We start from the raw sequence: 25,884 nt of genomic DNA, 5'->3' as shown, positions 1-25,884 counted from the left end.
TGTCTAAAGTGTTGTGGCTGCTGCCACTCAGAGCTGTTGCTAGTAAAATCATTGCTGCCCCTTGCAGAGTGGGCTTTGAACTCCTAGAGAACAAGCTGAGCCTAATTGAGTGCCCCTTGACCCACGTGTGTGTGTTCACACATGTCAGGGTTGCCAACTGACAGTAAATTTCCTGATTCTCAGTAAAAACAATCTGGCTAAAAATGACTGTCAGTAAAGTCTGTAAAAATAACTTCAGCTATCAGTAAAAACACTAAGCAGCCACAGCTTGACTGAAGCTCTGACACAGCATAGCGGTGCCACCTGGGGAATGAACAGGATCACAGGCCTCTGTAAGGAGCGTTCTCTCAGGCATGTGCTGCTGCTGGCTGCCTGTAATCCCAGGCTGCCTGTAATTCTGTCACAGGTAAGCTTCTTTGAGGGTCTGGGACAGAATGGGGGAAGCACAGCCAGTGGGGATAAGTGCAGGGTGCAGTCAGGACCATCAGGATGTGGGGGTGACTAAAATGCCGCTAGCACGGGTAGAAGCATGGTTTAAGACCATTACTGCAGTCAAGCAGGGTTACCAACCCAAGAATTTTGTTTTTGTGAACCTTATACTGATCACCAAACTCATTAATCTTTTTCTTACGGTTGACATTAGAACTCTGAATTTGAACCCCATCCTTTTAACATGTGTCAGTAAAAAAATCTGGCCATGAGTAAAAAACTTGTAGGTTGTCAGTTAAAAAAATAATTCTTGGCAACCCTGCTGTGTGTGCATGTATGTGCATGTGTGTCTGTGAACTGGTCATGTTTAAAGCCACTTCTGGCCCCAGGGGATGCTGACATGATGCACATGGTGTTGCCGCACTGGGGGGGTGTGTAGGGGGAAGCAGCATGAGCATTGCTCTGATGAGGCTAGTGAGGCCAGGGGGTGCCTTGAGATCCTTTTAAAGGAACCACAGGGTGCCACCAATGTTAGCGGTGCACGGTCTACCAACAGGATTCACAAGATAAAAAGGACTCAACAGCCTTCAGACCATGCTGTGGTGGCCTTCCTGAGGCAAAGACCATATTTGCTTATTTTTCTGTTGCCAAAAAATAGATCAGGGACAGCTCAGCACTGGCATCTTCCCAGGGTGCTGCGAGTCTACACTGAGGGCAGCAAATCTAACCAGGCTGAAACCAGTGTTGCCAGATCTTAAATATGAAATTATGGTATTGGAAGCTCAAAATGATTGTATTTTCTGAAAAACTAGCATACACTGAAAAATGATGCCAATAAGTATGCAAATACGTCTTCTTCTTTTTACTGATATTGCTCTCTGTAAGTCACCAGTGAGTGAGTGAGAGAGAACTGGGTCATCAAAGTTGAAGCATTTCTTTATTTCGAGGCAAACCATCATAAGAGAGTGCTGACAGCAAACCCAAAAGCCAATTAAGGCTCTCTGAGAGTGACTTGGGTTTTGCATGTACTGCATCAATTAACTGCCTCAAAAATGATCAGGGACATTTGGTAGCTGTGTTGGTCTGAGACCACCCCATGGGAAGACTGGGTCCAATGGTCACAAACTCCAGAAAGACCATTTTAGGCTGGATATAAGGAAAAACGTCTTTACTGTCTAATAAAAAGGCATCGTCTCTGAACCAAGAGCTCTAGAATTTTGCGTTTCAAAAGTCATCATACATTTTAGGGGTACAGGTTGTAGCCGTGTTGGTCTAAGGACAGGGGCAAAGTTTTGGGGGCAAATCGGAGACCTTGTCTTTGCTGTGCATGTTAACACTTGTACTGTGATTGACCGGACACTCGAGGGTTGACATTATCCAACAGATGTGATGATGGCGGTACACCTAGCAACACCCAGGTGCCGGGGAGACACCACGCTGTGCGGGTGAGTCGGGCAGAGGAGCAGTTCCCGCGGCGGGCGGGCGGGGGCGCTGCAGCGCCGCCCTCGGGCTCGGGGCGCCCGTGCCCAGCAGCCGGACTGCATTTCCCAGCGTGCCCCGCGGCCGGGGCAGGAAGTCCCGTGGCGGTGAGTCGGGCCGCCGCCGCCGCCGCCGCCGCCCGGGGCTGCCATGGCGCTCGGCTCCCTCTCGCCGGACTGGGACTTCGACCGCCTCGACGACGGCGCCCAGAGTGAGCGGGGCCGCGTTGCAAGGGCCGGGGCTGCCGGCGGGCCCGCGGGCACGGGCTGGGGCCCGCGCGGGCGATGCTGCCCTGGGGCAGCGCCGGTGCCCGCGCAGGAGCCGCTGCCCGCTGGCACAGGCACGGAGGCCTGCCTCGTGCCCGGCAGGGCTGGGAGCAGAGGAGGTTTGCGGCGGGGGCCGCTGGGCAATTTCACCTGCTGCAAGAAGGAGACGCTGCCCCCCCCCCCGGGGACCCTCGCGTCCCCCCGCCGCGCCCTCGCCACCGCTGCCCCCCGCCAGTACGGCTGGTGGCTTCGCTTGGGGTCAGGCGCCTCGCCCACCTCCTGCATTGGCACCTGTCTGCCCGGATGAGGGGGTGGTCACAGGGCATGCGTGATGGTGGTTGCCCCCCTGGTGAATGCGTCTGTCCCTGGCCTGGGGTTGAGGGACATGCGTGATGCCTGCTGTCCCCCTGGCACATGTCTGTCCTTGGCCTGGTGTCAGTGAGCTTCCTGCCATGGTGGGGAGGGGGGGAAGGGTTCTTTTTTCTTTCGGGAGTTGGTTTCCTGTTTTGCAGCCCTCCGAGGCACCAAAAGAAGAGAAACAAACAAACAACACCCCCCCCACCCCACAAAACCCAAAAACGTTTGGAAGTATCTTTTCTCCGGAAATGCTCCTCGGATGTTGGCTGCTGCTGTGTGGAGCAGAGAGAAACTCTGGTTGATGTGATAGCCGTCAGGCTGCCCCTGGTGCGTGCATGTGCAAGCCGGTAGCTTGTCTGTGAGCAACGCTGAGGGAGAAGCTGATGGTTTCCCAAGCCAGGCCAGCTGGATGAAAGACGTGCCTTTGAGGCTTGTTTAACCTTAGTTGCTCTCCGTTTTAGTGGCTTCAGTTGGGGAGGAAGGAAGAGGGGAGAGCATGTTGCGTCGGTGTCATGTATATTTCTGCACTTATCATTCATGAGTCTTTGTGGACTGATCCACAGGCCAAACAGTACAACCACCAGTTTTTAATAAAGGCTATAAAGGAATTTGAAGAATCTTTGAATTCCGTACTTTTCCTGAATGTTTGCGGTTTTTAAGAACGGAGAGAAAATTGACTCAGTCTTTTGAATAGATAGCAGTGTCTTGTGAAGTTGGATGTTTGTTCGTAGCTATGAAATAGTACAACTGGAAAAAAAATATGCATCGTCTCTGCATGATCAAGAGAGCTTGTCACAGCCAGATGCTCATTATTGCTTTAAACTGCATTTTCCTGACCGATTAACGTTATCAGTTAATGTCTGTAGTACGTATTTTTAAATTTTTCATTGCTTATCCATCAGTAAGTGCCAACTTCAGGTCTCTAACGTATCCATCAATAGATACTAATGCAACTCAGTGGTTGCTTTTGTAGCTAAGACTATATTCTTGGCATTTCTGCCTAACCTTTCAGGTGATGGATAAAAGAAAGGTGTGGTCCACTAGTCTTTACTAAAAATTTCAAACAACTTTGCACAAGGGCGACACTGGTGTTTTGCAGAGTTATAGTCCTTGCAAATTTTTCTGGCTCGGAATAAGTGTACTGCTTACCACAGTCGGCTTCCTACCTGCCCTCTAGAGAGTTCATGGTACATGAAAGGCATCAGTTAGGTCTAGCAGCAGCACTCTGCTTGAAACCCATCACTGAGCTGCTGAAGTGGGGAGAGGTTTGGGGTATCTCCTGTATCCCTGTTGCTTGAGAGGTTCCCTCCTTTTTGTTAGTCTTTGCTTTGTAGGTGTCTAAAACATCACCAGCTACTCTTGATTCCCACTCTGAAAGGGGGAAGAGCCATTCTCTTCTCCCCAAGAAGTCAAACAAGTAGGGGAATATTGGCTCTTCCAGGCTCTCTGTGCTTGGTTTGTGTAGGTGATGTACTCTCTTATGCAAACAAATCCAGTGTTACTTGCTATTTGGTGCTTTATTCCACTGCTGCTTGGAAATACTGGTGCGCTGATTCATTTTACTGCTGCCTGCAGCGTTCTGAATAGCATCTATAGAAGTGATCAGTATTATCTGTTTCTTGCTGGTGCTTGGGAAAGTACTGGAGGTGTTCTGTTAATGGACTGGGAACATGGAACAACATTCATTGTCATGTGGATGGTTGAAAGCATCCTGATAGTACTTTTGAAAGCAGTAAAACTGTGTGCTGCATGTTAAGTGTGTATGTGTATGTGTGTGATCAAAGTTTATATACTTGTCCAGCAGAATAGTTTGACAACTTAATTCTTTGCCAAATGGGATTGTACACTAGAGGGTAGGAGGAGGTTGTTGGAATAAAGTATTTGTAAAGTTTCTTCTCTGCAATCTTTCTGCCCTTCTGTATAAATTTTAGGCTTCTCTTGTCCACTTTTGAAACATCCTTCTTCCCTGTTAATATCTTTTCCTTCACTTGAGTCTTACCTCTGTGCTCTACTCATTGTCTTTGACCACTCATGCATTCAGTCATGTCCTTATGCCTGTAAAAGTGTCCTAATTAATATTCATCAAGTACCTTCTCTTCCCTTCTCCAAAAAGTTTTTAGAAAGTAACTGTATCTGTACATTCCAAGTACAGTGCTACTTTGTTACTGATTTGACTCACTTGTACGATTTGTTCTATATAATAACCACTTGCTTATCTAGGTTATAAGCTCTCCAAGACAGAGATTCTTTTCTTTGTGGCATTCTGCCTATTGTAAAGTGCAGCAAACACCTATAACAGTGTATAAACAGTGAGGGACTTTTCAGAGTGCTTGATATTGTGTTAAAGTGAGGTTCCATTGTTGGTTTTACTGTGAAACTAGGACGAGGTAATTCTAGTTTCAAGAAATATCAAAATACTTCAAAATTATTTCAAGTGGTTTTGCTTTATTTCAGCTGTAGGTATGCAGTAGACTTTGCACAAGATAGAGGTTTAGTCCTGGCTTTAAGTATTAAAGTTAAGTCAGCGTTTACTTTGGAGCCGTGACAAATACTTTCATAATAGTGGTATGTGTTGTATGTGCATTTCTTGCATATTTTGATGTATCCAAGTAACTAAAGATGGCTTTTGGTTATTGTAATAGATAAAAAGAAAAAAAAAAGTTGCCTTGCACACTTCATTTGCTAGCTAATGCAAATATTCTTGATCCTTGACAAGCCAAACATTACTTAATATAATATAATACCCTATTTGCAGCTAAAAGTGGTGATGCATATTGCAATAAATATGACTATCTAAATGCTGAGTGGCAACCTATCTATCCAAGGGACAGTCATCTTAAAAATGGAAACATAGAGTTGAGGGGGTGACTTAAGGCAGTTCAATCCTACACTGTAAATTTCTGATAAATTATCAGGAAACAGTGGAGTACAGCTACTTTTAATGCAGTTGCTACTGAATGCTGAGAAGTAATTAGAGACTCATTGCCTTGAGGCCATAATATAGCCATAAGTGCCTGGTCGAGGATCTGTCTTAGAGCTAATGTGCAATATCAACTGACAGATGTTAGAATTTGTGTTCTCTGTATGTCCTCTGCTTTTAGTACCTTTATCTCTAGTTGAGAATCCCTGGTAATTTAGCTGGTTTTGAAAAATCCAGAAATTTATCATTTAGTTCATGTATCACATTATAGTATGTGTTAGCTATTTTTCTACTCCTAGAAAGTAACTTTGTTTTCAAACTCGAAAGTAATATTTTAAACCTTATTATAATTCAGGTAATGTTTGCTATTTTGTGATGTCAACCTTATTAACTGAAAATGATTTGCTGAGAAAATCTGATATGGCAAGCACCATATTCAATTAAATTTTCTCTTTATAAAGAATTGTGAAGGTACCGAGTATACTGAGTACGTGGTACTAAACAAATATTACTTTATTCGCAGAAATCCATGCTGAAGTACAGTTGAAGAATTATGGGAAATTTCTTGAAGAGTACACATCCCAGCTGAGAAGAATTGAAGATGCATTGGATGACTCGGTTGGAGATGTTTGGGATTTCAATCTTGATCCTATTGCATTAAGGGTCTGTATACTGGAGTTGTGTGCATCTTCCTTTGCAAATGAGAGTTATAAATGTACTTTCAATGAAGTTCAGAGATGATTCAGTAAATGTCCCTGGAAGGGTCAGATTTGTTAGGCAGTATGTTCTATTATTTCAATCAACAGGAAGTACAAAACTAAACTGCAGTGAAGAACCCAATGGTCCCTGGCATTTTAGACAGTTGATAGTAGAATGATAATCTAGTGTCTGAATAAATTAAATTCTCAGTGTGAAATAAAATATTTACTGTCTTGTGAACTGTAGGGCTGAAGTTGTGCATCTAGAGTACATCAGATGGAAGCCAAAAAACCTATCGTGTGAGAATGAGTTGAATAGTGTGTGCCCTAAGGATGTAGTCTAGGCCCAGTGGCTTTTTTTTTCTTGTTTGACCCCTGGAATGAAGCTGTCAGACAGGTTCTGTTTGGATACTTTGCTTCAGAATATTCTTCTCCATGTGACCAGTTTTTTTTCAGAATTAGGACCCTGGTTGCTACACGCAGCCTCTCTTGTCAACATGTTTTGGACAGTTATTACACTGGTGAGCTACAGACACTTGGGTACAGAGTGACTGCAGGGTACTTAGTCTGGCCTCTTTCAACTGCTTGCCACTGCTTTCCTGTATCCTGTTCAAGCCTTGGCCTATGGAGTAATCCTTGGCTCTGGAATGAAATAAAGTGCACTTTAGCTTCTGTGAACCAGCAGTTCCTGATGTGCCTTTTAGCTATATTGGGGCTGAAGCCCTTTTTAATTGAGAATTATTTGAAATGATGCTTCTCTTGTTGACTCAGAAAGAAATATGAGCTAGTTAATTTTGTTACTAGTTTAAGAAACTTGTTTTAGTAAAGCTAGGTACAGATAAAATATGTAAGGGCATATTAACAGTACAAACAAGTTCTTGTTTTGAAAACCAAGACAAGAACATTTAAGGATAATCTTGAGCCAAAATCAGATGTGTTTTTTCCCTCTCTATCTTTCAAGGATAAAGTATAGGTTGGTACCTTTTTAATTTTTTTTAATAACTTATAACCTTTTTCAATCATAACCTGGTAGATCATTGTTGATAGCATGTGAATATGTTTTCACATCATTCTTTTTCTCTGTTTTTGAAGCTTAGGAGAACTTGAGATAAATGTAAGTACCAGAAAAATAGATTCTTGTAAACTTCTCTGTTAATAGAAGCATAGACCATTAGGACAGATTTGGGTGAGGATAATTATGTGTATATATGCTTGTAGATAAAACTTAATATATTTTTTTGACTTATTAGCCTTGTTTACATTTTACAGTGAGAATAAAAAACACTCCCTTGTCCCCTCCTCCCAGTCAGTTATTTCCTTGGGCACACACTTCCTGTCTTTCATGAAGTACAAAATCATAGTTCTTCTTTTTTTTTAAACACTGAGTTTACAAACGTAATTTAAGAACAGTCATGACTCTTGCTTCAGCGTTTCTCCAAAATTTATCACAACTTAATTATGTAGTTCTGCCATCTGTTACCCTTCAATGATACAGAAAGGTGATTCCATGTAATAGGAGAATTGGATGTAGGTTGTAGGGTAATCTGTAATTAGTGTTTTTTATCTTCTCACCCTGCATTTAGGCTAGAGCAAGGATTCTCAAGTAGGGTGCCATGAGATCCTTTTAAGGGTGCATTGGGGTATGGTGCAAACACTTGCGTGCAATTCTTAAGATAAATCCAGAGATTTCAAATAGTATAAAAAAAGTTCTGACTTATTGTGGCCTTTCTGATTTTTTTTTGCAGCAGCAGAATTGCTCCCTTACTTCCCAGAGTCAAGAAATGAGTTGGCACTTTGAGGGGTGTTTTGAGTCTAAAAAGATTGATAGCCACTGGCTTGGAGTGAAAGATTGGAGCCATTTAATTGGAGAGACAGTTTTGAAAGGATATTTTTTGATGTTTCTGTTTTTATTAATTTTTTAGCTTTTGCCGTATGAACAGTCTTCCCTTCTGGAACTCATAAAAACAGAAAACAAGGTAAAATTCTTTAAAATTGTCATACTTTAATCACAAGAATTGTTGTAATATATGTAAGTCTTTCTTCAGAACTCTCTGAACACAAAAAATGTTAGGTGTTTTTGCACTTTAATACTCTGTGTAATATTCTGTGTATTTTTTTTCTTTGATGAATCTAGGTTCTAAATAAAGTAATAACGGTGTATGCTGCTCTTTGCTGTGAAATCAAGAAGTTAAAATATGAGGTAACTTTAGCAGTCTGTTGTTTCTAAAAATATTTACAGATTACAAGTTGATGCATACATTTCATATGTTATTTCTAATCAAGAAAATGTATTTATATATTTTTTGTAGCTTCATTATTTATTTTCTTGCTTTTGTTGCTAGGCAGAAACTAAATTCTATAATGGCCTCCTATTTTATGGGGAAGGAGGTAAGCAGTTTCCTTTATTTACAGCAGTTTGCTTCACATGATATTAAAACATGGTGATATTGAGAGTAATTGTAGTCTTACATCATGGACACTAGTGACGCATTTTCAGTAGATCTTGAGTATTAATGAAAACCAAGGTCCGGGGTTTCAGGTTATAGTGTTTATAAAGAAGAATTATATAATACTGTTTTGGAACTAACCTGAATTAACTTCAAGTACCATTAAGATTTTTAACTAGAAAGAGGCATTATTTTCAGTGAAGTACTGTTCCTGTTATTCTAATGTCTTTCCTGGTTTGTGTCTGCTTTGCTTATATGAGAGAGAGAAAATGGGGGCTGACAAGAGACTAGATGTCTAATGCTTTTCCTCCAAGGTTTTCTTTTTAAAAATCACTTCTTCAAACCAAAGCAGAAGAAGAATCTTTAACTTCCTTTTTTTAAAGCTTACTGTAGGTGTACACTATTGTGTATTTTCAGAAAATACTTGGTAAGCCCATGCACTGCTTCACTGAATTTTCTGGGTGTAGCATGAGCATCCATATAGGGATATACATAACTAATGCACCTTTCTTGCTGTGCTGTGGGGTGTTATTCGAAGACGTCTTAAAAGTGACCAGCTATGTACCATTGATAAAATTTTGCAAGCCTCACTCAAAGGGTCAAAGTAGTTTCACTAAGTCTATTCTTTGATTAAAGTGACCAGGATTTTACTATTATACTGGCAAAACATAGGCATATTAATGTTGGTAATGACTTGAGTCATTTTCTTGCACAAAACCTGCAACTAGTACTGGATGTAAGACTTTGGTAGACTGAAGGGTGAAGTCCAATATTTAATCTCAATTTCTGCATTTTGGATAATTTAGGTCAGGTTGAAACATTTGTAACATAAGATGTTTGTGCTTAAAGTGGCAGGTACAATTTCTCCTGTCTCTGTTTACACACAAGCATAAGTTAATGACTTTTTATATAAAAAGGGTCTGCATTTCCCCCTGTTCACTACAGGATCTAAATTTGGGTGAAAACCCTTTTTAAACAGAATGATGTTGGCAGCCTATCTGTGAGTGGGGTTGCTAGAGACATCTTTCTTAAGAGGATGGTTTTCTGGGTTAATGAGCACGATTTAAACTCAAAACATCCCAGTTCTCTTTTTGGCTGTGCTACTAGCTTCCTGTGCGATCATATAGCAAGTCACTTAGCTAGCATTTTCAACATCAGAAAGATGCGGGAGCTAATGTTCCTTTCACAGTAATATTGTGAAACTCAGTTCCCTGGTGCTTTGTAAAGTCTTTCTGGAGCCTTGCAAGATAAGGCTGTAGAAGCACACTGACTTGGGTTAGCATGCCCTGGGTGCTCTATTGTGGTTCAGATAATGACTCCACATTAGGAGCAGACCTTTTTTTAAAACAGATTCTCAGCTCCCAAAATGCATGGATTAACATCCTTTTGAAAAACATAATCATATCCTGCCAAAGCTATGGGGGCTTGGCACAGGGCCTGCAAGATAGTTGTTTGGGATACCTGCCAAGACTGATGTACCAATTTACATAGAGAATACCTAGCAGAAAGATAGGATCTTTAGCAGTGGTGCTCACCCCTTTTTTACAGGTGGTCCAAATCTTAAAATCAAAAATGGGCCAAGGGCCACGTAGAAAAGTTTGTTTAATACTTTGGCATAGTGTAATATCACATATTTTAAGTGATATTAGAAAGGAAAACATATAATTTTAGTAATTTTGGGCTTATTAATACAAAATAAAAAGTTCAGTATTCTGTAGTATTATTTTATTTAAAAAAATACTTATAATTGCTAAGGCTTTGCTGTACATGGCAGAAGACTAACTGAAACTGTCTGGAAAAGGCTGGACAGAGGCCAGGTGGGGAGGTGCTCAGCTCAGTGCCCTGTTCAGTAGCAGGGATTGAGGTTGATGAACCCCCAGGTTGCATGAACCTGTAAGGAACTAGCTTCCAGGTTCTTTTTGTAGGTAGGGGCTGAAGGAATCACGCCTGGGGGAGAAAAGAGCTGGAGATGGCCTAGCTGGCAGCACTATAACTTACTTCAGCTCCCTGAGCTTCCCAAGGTCCTATCAGTGGCATGGTGAGAGTGGGACCATTTTCTGCCCCACAGCACTGGGGCTTACTTTTTTCAGCTGTAGCCAGCCCTGTGCTTGTGTGCATGTGTTCACCAAAGGCAGGTCTCCATTGCCTTTCCTTTTCAGACTGCAAAATTTTCACAGGACTCTGTTGTACAGGAGCTGAATGTCACTACTGTTTGCTTCCCCCTCCCCTTTTTTTCCACTGAGTTCAGTGACAGGGAAAAGAGGGGACAAACAGCAGTGGTAGAGCTCATCCCCTGGGCTCTGGAGCTCTGTGAAAACGCCGAGCTCACTGACATGCTAGTGTAGGCTCCAGCTGGAGCCATAGCTTTCATGCTATGCAGTGAGCGACAGCGCTCAGCCCTTGGGCTTCAGAACTTCACAGAAGTTCTGATCTGACTGGCATGTCAGTGTGGTGGGCACAACTGCTGCTCTTGCCCTCCTTTCCCTGTTGCTCAATTCAGCTGCAAGGGAAAGGAGTGGAGGAGCAAAAGGGAGCATTAATCTGCTCTGATTTGCCAGTGATGAGCTGTTCCTTCTGGTTTTGTGGGCAGCAGGCCATAGATTGAGCACCCCTGATCTTTAGTCATGCTGGAGCCTCTTGTTACAGAAAGAAACAGAGCACAGTCGCCCATTCCTTTCATTCGCAAAGCTAGTTCAGATGGACAGACTTGACATTTATTTATTTATTTTTCAATCTATTTTTTTTTAAGAACTATAAATATTTAAAAAACCTGAGTTTCTCATACTGGAGCCAGCAGTCCACTCTGCTTAACGCTCCTTAGATTGTTGTTGGGAAAGCAATCATTGTGCATTCAATACTAATCTTTCAAATCAAGTCCATAATACTAGAGAAGTTTAATCCCTGTTGTGGATTAATTTCTTATGTAGTTTAATTCTTTAAAACCATGCAAGCAGCCTAGTGTAGAAGCCTTTTAATATTAAATAAAGCCCATGTTGAAAGGGGCATTTTTTTGTCACATAAGATTATGGTGAATTATTGCCTGAAAAAAGCACTGTTAAATTGGTGCTGCAGCAAACTTGGTACTTTCTAATATTACCGGTATTTGTGTTGTAGCAGTGCCTTGAAGCTGCAAACATGGACTTGCTGTATTTACTCTAATACAAGACAAGGAAGCCCCTTGTCTTGCATTCACATACAAAGAAACTTCACTAAATACATTGTCTGTCATTAAACTGCTGGCAAAAGCAACTAGAAAGTTGATTAAATATAGTCAATGCTGAGCATGACTATAAAACACATTGTCTATATGAGGCAAATATACGGGTGGGAACCTACCACAATTTTTTAAAAATTAAAATATATCTATATCTATCCTCTATTATAGACTTCCATCACACCTTTTCTTTTTAAAACCACCTTAAGAAATCTGTTCTACCACAGGCTGCACTAACCTAGCCTTATCTGAAAAAAACATGTTAGTGCTGATTATGCTTAGTTTCCTGCAGCACTGACTGTCTTTTAAGTCATGATGAGCTGCTGCATTGAATACATTTTTATTTCTCTTTACTCCTATAGCTGAGCTTCACTTTTCTTTCCCATTTCCCGTGAGGCCTGGTTTTCAACCAGCCTTAAATGTCTGGAAAACATCACCAAATAGTGTCCCAAACAGTTTACCCAGAATCCCTCTGTCACCCCATCTCAGCCTGTCACATATGATTAGTGTGGCCCCGCCTTCCATGAGGTAGAGCTGGACCTGTTTGCCCTATGTCTCGTCTGCATGTACATTTTTAGAGGATCCCAGGACTTGTGACAAGAACACCTGGTTCCGGTTACGTGTGGGGTGAGGTCTAATTAGCACATGGATCCTTTGAGGAGGGGTGTCTGGAGTACACACACATACTGAGCAGTGCTGAACTGTGGGTTAACCATGACTTGAAATCCTGTTGCCTCTTCTGGGCCTCTTCCCAGTGAACTGTATGGTAAATCACAAGCCTTTTGGCTTTGGAGTAATATCATGCATTGTTTTTACTACACAAAAGTAGGTACAAAAGTGCTGCTTAAAAGTGTATTTATGGAGTATGTGTGCTAAAACTTGCAACAATTTCAAAAGAGGTAAACTGCCTCAGTTCTGGATGAACTAAGTCAATGGGCACTTGTAATAATTGTCCTATGTACAAGTTATGACAGGTATGTTTAAGTCAAGGTCAGTGTTTTCAGATTTGTCCCTCACTTCCATGTGCTCAGGGAGAGCAAGGTCTGACAGTAAGGAGTGGGGGAAGGGACTGCAGGGGGAAAAAGTTAAGGGTGTAGAGCAGAGGGTAAAGGGCCTATCTCAGGGGTTCTCAAGCTGTGGGCCACGACCCCCACAAGGGGCCACGAGCAACTTAAAAGGGGGTTGCAACACTTTTGCTGCCACTCGCTGCTTCTGCTGCCATGCACCGCTATCACTTCCACCGACCACAGTGTGCCACTTGAAGTCCAGCCGGCCTGCCACCAGGGGGCCCCTCTCCCCCTGATCATTGACTGGCTTCTGGGGACAACCCCACCGGCAGGGGTCATGGCATGACAAATTTGAGAACTCCAGGCCTAGCTGACTCCCCATATTTTTTTTCTCCATGCTGTAGCAGTGGGAGGGGGACAAAGTCAAGGCAAACCTTCAATAATTCAATTAAATAATTGGGAAATTATAACAGATTTATACATTTTCCATATATATAATCTAATTATTGGGGGGTTGTCTTCTATTCAGGCTTGTTTTATATTTGAGTACATATGGTAAAACCCCATTGTGAATAGGCATTGTACAAACACAGAAGAAAGATGGTCCTTGCCTAAAAGTTTACAAACTACTCAGATTTTTTTGTAGTTAAAAATGTTCAGGAGTCTACGAGGATTTAAAATTATATCATGGAACATCCAAGCATGCCTGAAGATATCAAGAATATTTTTCTAAGCTCTTGCGATAGGAAAACAGAAGAATAGTTTAAGAAATCCAGTCCAAAAAATCTGCCTTCATTTTCATTTCATACAGTGAATATTAGAATTGGTTTATCTTCTCTTCTCTTCTTTATATCTAATGGGGAAGGAAAGCGGTATTTTTTTAAATTAAGGGGCAAACAAAAATTGTCTTGTAGAGCAAATGTAATGTGAATGTGTTTCTTTGCCGTTTGTAAAGATGATAAAACTTCTCTTTGCCTTTCCAGCCACAGAATCCAGCATGGTGGAAGGAGAGTCCCAAATACAGATGGGAAGATTTGTTTCCTTCTTACAGGTAAAGAGTACATTTTGTTCTTGGCAGAGGTTGAAAAGAAAATTAAGGTTGCACTTATCAAGTGGATTAATCAATTAAAATATTCTGTTTATGTCCTGCTAAAAGGTATTGGTAGTCATTTTTGTATGTATCTGCTTCTGCTGATATATTCTGAAGATATCTGCTTCTTAGCTGCACAGCTGTCACAACCAACTTGCTTCACTCATCCTTTCAGACAGAGAGCTGTTATGTATGGCTTGTTCACTTGCTGTGATTCTGCACTAGCAGCTATTTTAAGCACTGGAAATCCCACGTGAGACCTAAGCATTTTCATATTCAGTACCCAAATAAATCAGATTTCTTCTAAGCAGCTTTCAGTAGGAAAAGACACAACAGACCTGTTAACATTCCAGGATTCTGTTGCATTTTTAATGGTAAATTTTAGTTTTCTGTTGAACACCATGAAAAGTGGTAGTGTTGGCATGGACTAAACAGTCTGTTCATTCATTTTCTTCCAGCTCATAGATTGAGATGTCATTAAAACATTACTGATGCTCCACAAAACGTCCTGGGAAGAAAACATGCCTTTTAGAAACAATTGTGCTCATTATCAAGGGCACTTGAAAGAAAATAGGATCTGTGTTTCTGAGGATTTCCTTTATTCTTAGTATTCATTCTATGCTAGAAGTTGTCACGCTTTTTCTGGCATGATTGCCTTAACAAGCGATTGTCCTATTACAGATAGGAACCTGTTTACATGAAAAAGGTATTTGTATTAAGCTAAATAGAAAGAGATGCTTTATAAGCAAACGCCTTTTAGAATTTGATCCATCTAGAAAAATTCAATTTAAGCTTCATTAAGCTGTTCTACTTTCTTTTGTGCGTGCGTGCGTGCGTATTGGAGGACCACCCTGTCCGCTTCACTTGATCGCCTAATGGACTCTATACTAGAGGAAATTAATTCCCGAGCGCCTTTGCTGTGCTCATGTCCAGTTGCTAGTATCGCTCCTTTCTTGTCTACTTTCTGTCTTCTCACTTCTCTAGTGTTGTTCTAGCCACTAGTTCTGCCTGTTTCTTGTTTCTCCATATTGGTTCAGAAAGGTCTGTGGGTGGCTTCATCATTTAGTTGTGTGTGGTGGGAGTTAAAAGTGGGTTGTGACTGAACAGGTGTTATCTTAAACTTCTTTGTGAACTCTTGCTTTCACACCATAGAGGAAAGATTAAATACTTTTTAAATAGCTGGGTTCTGCTTTGAAAAGAGGCTGTGGGGAGAAGCTCTCCTTACCAATGTCTCCTTTTATCAGTTCTATGCTTTTTACCAAGTCCCACTGAGAATAGGCTGATAGTGTAGTATCCACAAATTGAAAAACACTGGTGTTGTCAATTATATGAATTTCTCCCTAGCAGTAGCATGATTAACTGGTACAGTACCAGCAGAGAGATCTGGAAACACAGTTGCTGGTTGTTGAGTATCTGAATCTGACACCCTTTTGTACAAAGAAACCCTCCTCAACCTGATTGCTTGGTAAATATTTACCTGTCACATATAGTTAATGACATTAAAAAGGCAAATCATCGGGAGAACTTAGGGGCACCTGCTAGCATTTTGCTACCCTTTGCAGGATTAACTCCATACAATATCCAAAATATTTAGGAAATTCTGGAAATTTGTCAGTTGTCAGCAATTGACTATGCTATAGAATATTGCACGTCCCATAATATTGGATGTTTTGACCTGAATCTTTAAATGAGCAATATAACCTGGTTCTAATGCTGAAATTAAGTTTAAAAAGAGATGCATTATAATAAAATATTGAAAGCTTATTTAGCTGAAAACTTATTCACTGAAATTAGAACCTGAGCAGTGTGTTAAAATGAATGGAAAAACATGGAGTAAAATTAACTAGTGTGTAGTAGCATAATTAGGGGGGGCTGAGAGAGGCATCTGCCCTGGGTGCCGAGTTAGGAGGGGTGGTGTTTATGCCCTGGCAGCTTTGCTATGTCAGGAACTGTGACAGTACCCAGCTGTTGCTTTAAGAGCATCAAAGCCAGGGTGGACAGAGAACCTGAAGAGGCAGCAGCTCAGTCAGCACTGTTTAGAAGTTCCCAGCAGGTAAAGCTGCTGGCTGCTGAAATATAACTAAACTATGTAAATTATAACTAAATTTAGCTTCTTAAAGTATTTTAATAGAAATTAAAGGGGACATTTAATCATCTAGTCAGACTTTCTGGATATCCCAGACCATACCATTTCAGTGAGCTTGATCTTATTCATCCTAATAAGGTTCAAAATTGTTGCCTCGTGTTGGGTACAATTCTTTTTGTTTTATTGACCTCTGACTTCTGGAAACTTATTTTTACTGCTGGTTGGATGAGACTTCCAGCATAACTCTTTATTTGTAATAGGGAGATGCTTACAGAGTGCTTTAACCCCTGATTTACCAGTACTCTGTTCAATACACACGTGTGGGTTTAAATTAGTGCAGCGACCTAAATGCTTTCAAGGGCTTATGTTTCCAAGTTACCAAATCAGGCATTGCTAATATTTAGTACCCTTTATCCAGCCTTTTTTCCTGGAATAGGTTATAACCCGTGTCTTTAACTTTCCAGATATGTGAATGGTTCCACCAGGTTTTAGTAATGTCAGTTATCAAATTTCTCTTCACAAGGGAGAATTTTTTATTCCTTTGTCTTATTATCCAAGTGTTTAGTGTTTTTCTTCCCAATGTACTGAGCTTGAGTTTGCATCTTCCCCTTGTGTAATACTGCTTTGGTAATTCCAGCTGAGGCGATTCACCCTCTGTGTGTGAGATGCAGGCTATTCCATTTCAAAGCTCTTCCTTCCACTAGAATTTGGTTTGATTACAAAATCTGGAGCTTTGTACTGGTCACACAACCTGCAGTCCATCATTTTCTGCCTTCTCCTTCCCTTTGCTTTTGGTTCAGAAGGCTCTCTGAAAAGGTCACTTGGATTTTGCTCTTCACCTGCCTTCCAAAGATCCCTGAAGTCTATAATTTGTGTAGTTCCATGTGATACTGAGTCATCAGTTCCAATATATATTACCACTGGACATTTCCCAGAATAATTTATCAGTCTATCCAATCCTGTGGTTTTATCTTATAATTTTGGTTCAGGGTGACAGGATGCTCTCCTGTTGTTCTTGTGTTCTTTGTCAAATTCATTGCCCTCTCTACCTTTTTAATAATGCATTATGTTGGTAAGAGAAAAAAGCTTCTGTTGAAGTATAGCACTGAATTGTCTTGGCATGGCTTCAAAGAGAATTTTCATATTACTTATTAAGGGCCAAGTTGTGCCTTTGGCATTGAACCAGTGGGTGCATCTACATGTTCAATTAATGTGGTTTGATAAACTGTGGAGCACTTTGAGCTGGAGTCAACTGCTTCTGGGCACAGTGCCTACACATGTGACCAGTACAGCAGCACTTTGAGCCAGGCTGGAGTAGCCCTGGGCTGGCAGGAGGCATTGGAGGTCAGCCCCAGGTATCAGGCAGTGGAGGGACTGGCTGGGGCATGAGGGTGCAGAACCTGTGGAGCTGTGTGGCTAGCTGGCAGGCAGCCCCAACACTTTAGCATGCTTATGCCCTAGCCAGCCCCTGTCGCTGTCTACACATGCATTTCAGAACAGTTACTTATTCCACCATAAGAGAGTACTGTCCCTGACTGCTATCTTACAGTGGAGTTAATTAATTTATTGTACCTTAATACTGGTGCATGTGTAGGCCATGATGCTTTACTGCAGAGCTAATTAGTCTACTCTGCAGTAAAGCACATGTGTAGATGCACCCAGTAAGTAGTATGGGGTAGTGCTGAGACACTGTGGAGAAGAGCTCTTGAAGGCCTCTTTCAAAGTGTACTGCTTCCCAGGGTTCTCTGTTTAGGGGTTGGGTGTAAATTATGATAGCCATTTAAAGGATGTCTGGCTACCTGCTTGTAGTGTACCTTTTGCCTTCCCTCTCCCCTCAAGAGGCAAAGAGTTCGGTCTGAAGAAGACCATAGCCATAGACCTGCCAATTGTCTGCATAGTTGGAGGGAAGGTTCTGGGTACAGCTCCCTGGGTACTGGGACTTCTGTTCTGGACTGTACGGCCTATGAACTGTAATGCAATGTAGAGTCACCTGCGGTAGCTTAGAGTCACCTGCAGCAGTACGGAGATGCATATCAACCAACTTGCCCAGCTTTAGACACTTTCACAAACTGAAAATAGGATTATCTTTGAATGTGGGATGTTGGTTGCATGACTATTCAGTTACTTGGAAATAATGAAAATATGTCTAAAACTTGTTGTTTCAGGAGCTGTCTTGTTTTGTTACACGATGCTATGAAGTGGTGATGAATGTAGTTCATCAGTTGGCTGTTCTGTATACCAGCAACAAGTAATTATTGTCTGAAATGCTATATCCTTTTTTATTAAAACAGTCATATGTGGAATATTGATCTGCTGAAGGCATAGCGGGCACATCTACATGAGACACTAGATGTGCAGTAGACTAATGCTCCTATGCATTAGTGCATCACAGCAAAAGCCGTACTGTATAAAGTCAAATTAGTCTACTGTGCATTAGCATAACCTAAGACGTGCGCTAGTGTTACTGTGCAGTAGCACTAATTATGGCAAATTAAGTTAGTACCTATTGTTACAGGTACTAAACTTAATGTGCTATAATTACGGCACATTAATTAATGTGTAGACATGCCCAGTGAGTACTGGAACACTTTGGTGTGGAAGTATGGCAAGTGGTTTAATGCAGGCTTTTGTGCACTCGCATTACTTTTAGAGAGCATTTTGTATATTAAAAGAATTTTAATCTGTTCTAAATCTTCTGTTTTGTTATGGGACATAATAATGTTCTTTTTTTTTTTTTTTTGTCATGTTAAAGTAAAGAGTGATGGTAATGTGGGCTGGCTTTGATGTCCTTTACCTTGAATTATTGAATTTCTACTGGTTGAGAAAAATGCATGTCTTGTATTGGCTGAGGTGCCATGAAGATGGCAGTATAACTGATCAGCTTCAAAAGCTTAAAAAATAGCATCATATACATAGTTATAATATGAATGTGTGAACTTAAAATCTGCTTGAATAAAATGGATGGACTTAGTGAAACATGTTATGTTACAGGTGTTGTCTTCAGTAACAGGAATTTATGGCTTCATACACGAGCTGGTAGTACTCATATCTTGGTATAGGCTAGAGGCCAGTGTTTTCACCAAAGGGTCTCAGATATTTTATTGTTCATTCCTTTTTTCTGACTATGGTCTGTTCACAACTGACCATAGTTTTCATGTGGGATGCTATTGTTGCTAATAAATCCTGCTCATTGTGATATTAGGAATTTTAGTTATCTGACTTGCTGAATTTTCTCAATTTTCAGACTTGCTCAATTTTCTCAATTTTCTTGCTGCCATCCTTCAAATAGGGTATGAACTAGACAACTGTGGACTACAGTTAAGGTTACCAAAAGTCCTTGTAGATATAAAAATGTGACTCCAGGTGTTCTGACCATATTCCAAATAGGTTAATTATTCTTGCTATCTAAGTTGTACCATTTGTTTTAGCTAGTCATGGTATTCCTTCTTTTCAGTTCTAGACTGCAGCTTTACATAGCTGTTCTTTTCAGTGATGAATGAAATGAACCTGGGTGTCCATTCATGTAGAATTTAAATTTGTAAAGTGTTTTGGGATCCTGGGGATGAAAGGCTACATAAATACTAGTTATTATTGGCGTAACTGGAAAATTCCTATACATGTGCACAATAAATGAGACCTAAAGTTTTTAGCAAACCAGTTATGCATTATGATTTGTTCAAGTGGTGTACTGGTTGTCAAAATCAACATATAATTTGTCCTTTTATATTTTCTGTTACTGATGACAATTGCTACTTTACTGAAGACACATTTTCCAAAAATATTTAAGGGACAGGTACTTCTTGAAGTGGAATTGAGATTTGCAAAGTATGGTCTGCTTTAATGATGGAAAAATAAGGTGTTATTTTGTTTGCTTAACTATTGCAGGAATGCACCTAAAATTATAGAAACATCTGGAGTTCACTTTCAGGTGAGGATGATTTAGAAGCTTTTCATTTTAAGCATTAATTTGGAGCTGTTTGAAAGAGAATAGGAAAGCAAATTCAAATATCATTTGCAATGTGTTTGAATGTTGCTTTAAAGAGTGACTTATCTGATTGTGTTTTGTGGTCTTTAAATGAAAACCAGTATATCAAAGTCTGACAAATACTGAATTTCTTGTCTCAAAAAGTGTTTGCAACTTGTACTTTTATGTTGTGTACATTTTTGAAAAATCTTACCTTCAGTGTCAAATCAGATTAGTGATCTTATAACTATAACATTCTCGTGCAGCCACAAAAATAGGCTGTCAGATCTTTATTAGAATAACATCGAAGAAAAACAGATATCAAGTCATGGCGCCTAAAACACAGTGCCCTGCTGAACTGTGTAGCAAGGAACCTGTTGTAATCAATAGCACCTGAAGTTTAAAATCCCATATCTTGCAAGCTAGTGCAGATATTTTACAATATCTGGTATCATAATAAACCTGTAAATAACTTTTGGCTTTTCTTGAACAGACTCTGTACGAGCATTTAGGAGAGCTGCTGACAGTCTTAATCACGCTGGATGAAATAATTGACAATCATGCCACCCTGAAGGACCACTGGACCATGTACAAAAGGTGAGTCTTTGAAGCCTCAGCAAAATGTACTTGCAATATTTATGTTGTAAGAATATTTGTTGGATGATTTTTTTTTTTGACTGAAAAACCTGAAGTTGCCAGCCCTGATATTTACTGGCCTTCCCAAACTTGATCACGTATTGCTGAGTTTTGTCACAGACACCATTGTGAGCTGCTGGTTGGGCCTTCCCTGTACTTTTTTAATGTCCCTAGTAAATATTTTACAATGCTAAATCAAAATTTGTATGAATAGTACCACTCAGCTTGAATGCTTTCAAGGTATTAATTGGAAGAATTGTCTGCTGAGAGACATGGCATATTTAAAAATAATGCGTAACCTCAAAGGAAAAGTATACGCTGGGTGCATCTACATGTGAAATTAATGCGACTCAGTAAACTGTGGAGCACTTTGAGCTGGCGTCAGCTGCTCCTTGGTGCAGTATCTACATGTGCATGAGGGACTGCATTAGTTTGAGCCATGGTGGAGCAGCTCCAGGCTGGCAGCAGGCTCGAGGGAGTGGGGGGCCAGCCCTGGGCTCAATGACAGTGTTGTGTGGCAGAAGGGCTGGGTGGGGCACAAGGGTGCTAAAGTGTGGACCCATGTTTCAGGCAGCCCCCACACTTTAGCACCCTTGTGTCCCAGCCAGCTCCTGTCACCCTTTACATATGCATTTCTGCACAGTAAATAACTCTGCCGTAAGATAGTATTATTTCCAACAGTACTATCTTACTATGGAGTTAATTTACTGTGCCCTAATGCCAGCACATGTGTAGACAGTGATGCTTTACTGTGGAGCTACTTAGTCAACTTTTCAGTAAAGCGCATGTGCAGATGCACCCACTAGAATTAAAAGCCTGTCCTGTAATACTTGAATTGAGGGAGAAGTTGTATGGACTTCAATGGGAATACTTGCTGCAGGCAAGTTTACAGAATCAGGTGCAATGTAGGAAATAATAATATTGGAAAATCAATTCAGTTTCACTGAAATCGTCAAAAGGTGAATTGTGCTTTCACTTAAACTCAGTCCTTCAAATTAGTTACGCTAACACAGTGCATTGTTAACTTGCAGTATCATTGGTTGATATTGGGGCATGGTAGTGGAGTGGTCAAGGCATCTTAATACTGTTCCAGAAGAATGAGATCTAATCCTCCAAAAGTTGTCTGTATTCATTTAACTGTAAATGGGAGGGGAGTTCAAAAGTGGCTGGTGTGATGGCTACAAAAACAGATATGCTTGAACTCACTAGCATAGTGGGCTGCTATGCTTATGTGGACCTTTGATTTACTTGGCATTAGGTGGGCAAAGACTCTTACATAAGGTCTGTTTGCAATCTCTCTTTGCATTGAGGGTTCATCAAAACCAAACATGTGATGAGCAATGCTTTTAATTGTAATGTTTGTCCTTTCTGAAGGTTATTAAAATCGGTTCATCACAACCCATCTAAGTTTGGGATTCAGGAAGATAAACTGAAGCCATTTGAGAAGTTGTTATTAAAACTGGAAGGCCAGTTACTTGATGGAATGATATTCCAGGTAAAGCAGTGAGGTTTAAATTAGTACAAGATGAACAGTGCAGTGGAGAAGCTGTTAAAATGGAACACAGTTTCTAAAATGCTTTGTACTTGTAAATGCTTCATTTTTTTCCTTAAGTGGTGGTATTTTCATATATGAATTTGACTTTCTCCTAATCTGACTGATTGTAACAGAGTATTTAATTACACACACAAAATACTCTATTTGTGAATTCTTTCTTTGGCATCCTCATGCATCTGAACTGTACCAGGCTTTGAATGGCTTAATTAACGATCTGTCTCACTGGTTAATAGGAAGAATGTATATTGATATGCAAAATAATGAAAACACCATGCAACAATTGGCATAGCAGACTGCATATTTGAGGTCTGAAACACTGTTTTCAACAGAAAAGGGCTGAGACATATGCCATATAGATCCAAGCTAAGGCTGCTTTGCTGAATATGGCTTCCTTTATTTATTTTCTTCTTGCAGAAATACTATTTTTGACTATTAAAATCCCTGCTTATGTATTTTCGGCAGCAGCCTCTTATTGTACACCTTAAGTCATAAACTTTGTACACATGACAAAATGTAGGTAAAAGAAAATTGCCCCCTGTCCTTTTCAGCTTGATATCTATATACAAGTAGTTTTTGTGTAATACTTATTTTTCAAAATACAGTTTAAATACAAGCTTGTAAGCCTCTACAAGGCAACTCCCCACCATGCATGTATTTGCAGTTGTGATGATTAATATCAACAGATATTTAGGATAAACTGTTGATCAAACTAATTGGTACTGAACAGCAAATTATTAAACAAAGCTCTTTGCTTGCAAAATAAATTTGGTGAAAGTTATGCTGGTATAAGAATTGCCATCTTATTTTGCAACAATCTCATTCAGTTTCTCAGCTTCTGCAGTAATGCTGCCATCTCACTGTAGCAGATCATGTAGGAAACAGATTAGATTTGAGATGTCTGAGTAGTCTCAAGCTACGAATTGCATGTTTTTCTATTTTAATTTGAGTCATGAGCAGTGTAGAATCTTAGAAAATGAGAGTTGGAAGGGACCTCAGGACATCATCTAGTCCAACCCCCTGCTCAAAACAGGGCCATCCCCAACTATATTGTCCCAGCTAAAGCTTTGTCTCCTTATGTTTTTAAAAACCTCCAAAGATGGAGATTCCACAACCTCTCTGGGTAGCCTGTTCCAGTGCTTTACTACCCTCCTAGTGAGAGAGCTTTTCCTAATATTTAACTTAGTCTTAAGTCTTCCCTTGCTGCAACTTGAGATCATTGCTACTTGTTCTGTCATCTGTCACCACTGAGAACAATCTAGCTCCATTATCTTTGGAAGCACCCTTAAGGTAGTTGAAAACTGTTACTAAGTACTGCCTCAGTCTTCTCTTCTCCTAAATAAGCCCAGTTCCCTCAGCCTCTACTAAGAAGTCATGTGCCCCACACTCCTAACCTTTTGTGTTGCCCTCTGCTGGACTCCCTCCAATTTGACCATAGCCTTTCTGTAGTGGGGGGCCCAAAAGTGGATGCACTATTCTGATGTAGCCTCACCAGTGCCAAATAGAGGAGAATAATCACTTCCTTTGATCTCCTGGCAACAATACTACTAATGCAGCCCAGGATGCTGTTAACTTTTTTGGCAACAAGGGCGCACTGTTGTTTCATATTCAGCTTATTGTCCACTGTAACCCCCAGGTCTTTTTCTGCAGAGCTGCTGCATAGCTAGTTGATCCCCAGTATGTACCAGTGCATGGGATTTTTCTGTCCTAAGTTCAGGACTTTGCACTTCTTATTGAACTTCATGCAATTTCTTTTGGTTCAGTCCTTCAATTTGATGAGGTCTCTCTGAATCCTAGTCCTACCCTCCAGCATATCTACTCCCCACATCCAGGTTGGTGTTATCCACAAACTTGCTGAGGATGTGCTCCATGTCATCTTCCAGATTGTTGAATTAAATTGCATGAATTAAAGCGCTTCAGAAATCTTGTTGTTTTCGGTCATAAACTCATGAACATGAAAGTTTAAGTTCAACTCATGGGAATTATCATAGCTCCATTGATTCTGGATCTGTGCAACTTATGCCAGCTGAGAGAGCATGTGGTAATATTTTAATATCTGAATTTGAAATTGTATACCTTTTCTTGTTCCACTTAAGTAAGATGGACAAGTCTGTTGGTTTTTTCTTAGGTCTTACCTTAGCAGTATGTTTTAAATGACATCGGTAAGATCATTCCCCACCTGGTATAGCCTCCGAAATACAAATTGTAATTAAGCAAGGTTTTCAAGTAATTTCAGTTTATTCATTATAAGAAGTACTTCTTGTTTTATTGCCAGCTATTCACAATGAATTTTCCATTTCAAATGTCTCCAGTGTCCCGCTTGCACAAAGACTTTGTTTTATGTTTAATTTTGGGGGCTCAATGGGAATTTGTCTGAGATGCATCCAAAGCACCCTTTTTTTCCTCCTTACTCAAAACAAAGAAAATGTAAAGAAAATAGAAGTCTGTCATTTTCCAGCATTTATCAACAAACTTTATTGTTCACCTATCTGAAGATGTACAATACCTGTCTTGTTCCTGAATACCTGTTTGATGATTTCACTTCCTCAAAAAAAAAAAGGTAGCATCCTTAATCAGTAAAGAGATGTTTACTAAAGTGTATTTAAGAAATGTATATAATTTTGTCATCACTGAGGCATCTGTGCTGTACATAAGCAAAAAGGTAAATTAAAAATGTAAAAAAACAAATTATTGATTAAAGCCTTTCCTAGCTCTAAAATTCAACCTGTGTCATAAATCAGAAACAAATTATATTAACTTTCTGCTTTTTTAAATTTAGAATTTACAGAAAATCTGTTAACAGTAACAGTATTTACTGGAAGCCCAGACTTCGTGGGACTAGTATTGAGAATGGGTCTTCTTTTCTTGTCTTTGTTCAGGCCTGCATAGAACAACAGTTTGATTCTCTCAATGGAGGAGTGTCTGTGTCAAAGAATAGCACTTTTGCTGAAGAATTTGCACATAGTATTCACACAATTTTTGCGAATGTTGAAGCCAAACTTGGTAATGCTAGATGCATTTTTTCATGTTGACTATATTATTTATATAAAAAACATTTGTTGTTTGTATGGAAGTAGTCTTCAAAAATATTTCTTTTGTTTGTCTTTTGTACAAGGTGAACCCTCAGAAATCGACCAGAGAGATAAATACATAGGAATTTGTGGGCTCTTTGTATTGCACTTTCAGATTTTTCGGACTGTAGACAAGAAATTTTACAAATCATTACTGGATGTATGCAAAAAGGTGAAAAATTTGCTGTTTCCTTAATTTTAAAAAGTGTCTTCAAAGCATATTGAAGTAAATTCTTAGTTTTTATTGAAATATGGTATGGGTAGAGCCTGCCAACAGAAGTACAAAAGGATTCTATCTTGGCCTTATTTCTGTTTGTTAAGGGTATTTACCTTGATGCTATACTTGGACACATTTAAACTGTCTGGTTTTTTGAGTTATGCTTTCAAGGGGCTTGGCTAAGTTTGCCAGTGAAATCTCTCGTCATTATTAAAGCAAGTTAACGTCAAGGACAGAAAATGGCACCTGTCCCCTCGTGCATTCTTTTTTATATGTATCCTTTTCCTGCCTCCCAACTGATTAAGGGATTGATATCAATTAGCCATCTGATTTTATTTATTTATTTATTTATTTTTTTTTTAAAATGTTTTTAATGGAAAATGAAAGGACCTAACTGCTATAGGCTTGGTTCCTTGTTCATTCAAAATACAGGATCATATTATTGGATGCT

At 40.1% G+C, this 25,884-nt stretch overlaps 1 protein-coding gene across 2 annotated transcripts in view; it reads left to right on the top strand.

Moving 5' to 3' along the window:
* The first annotated feature begins 2,011 nt into the window (after positions 1-2,011).
* The window catches only part of WASHC4 (WASH complex subunit 4), a 58,487-nt gene continuing 34,614 nt past the window's right edge, over positions 2,012-25,884 (top strand). For both annotated transcript variants that reach the window (XM_006271649.4, XM_019489299.2), the window contains exons 1-12: positions 2,012-2,119; positions 5,975-6,114; positions 8,072-8,125; positions 8,284-8,349; positions 8,492-8,537; positions 13,801-13,868; positions 18,159-18,241; positions 19,879-19,921; positions 20,451-20,554; positions 21,968-22,088; positions 25,025-25,148; positions 25,261-25,388. In XM_006271649.4, the coding sequence (XP_006271711.1) occupies positions 2,059-2,119; positions 5,975-6,114; positions 8,072-8,125; positions 8,284-8,349; positions 8,492-8,537; positions 13,801-13,868; positions 18,159-18,241; positions 19,879-19,921; positions 20,451-20,554; positions 21,968-22,088; positions 25,025-25,148; positions 25,261-25,388 (1,038 nt within the window). In that variant the 5' untranslated portion in view covers positions 2,012-2,058. The remainder of the gene's footprint in view (positions 2,120-5,974; positions 6,115-8,071; positions 8,126-8,283; positions 8,350-8,491; positions 8,538-13,800; positions 13,869-18,158; positions 18,242-19,878; positions 19,922-20,450; positions 20,555-21,967; positions 22,089-25,024; positions 25,149-25,260; positions 25,389-25,884) is intronic.

Source organism: Alligator mississippiensis, chromosome 4 (assembly GCF_030867095.1).
Source record: "Alligator mississippiensis isolate rAllMis1 chromosome 4, rAllMis1, whole genome shotgun sequence".
Classification (NCBI taxonomy): Eukaryota; Metazoa; Chordata; order Crocodylia; family Alligatoridae; genus Alligator; species Alligator mississippiensis.
The sequence above is the reverse complement of the archived record's forward strand: the minus strand, read 5'-3'. Positions and strand labels throughout refer to the sequence as shown.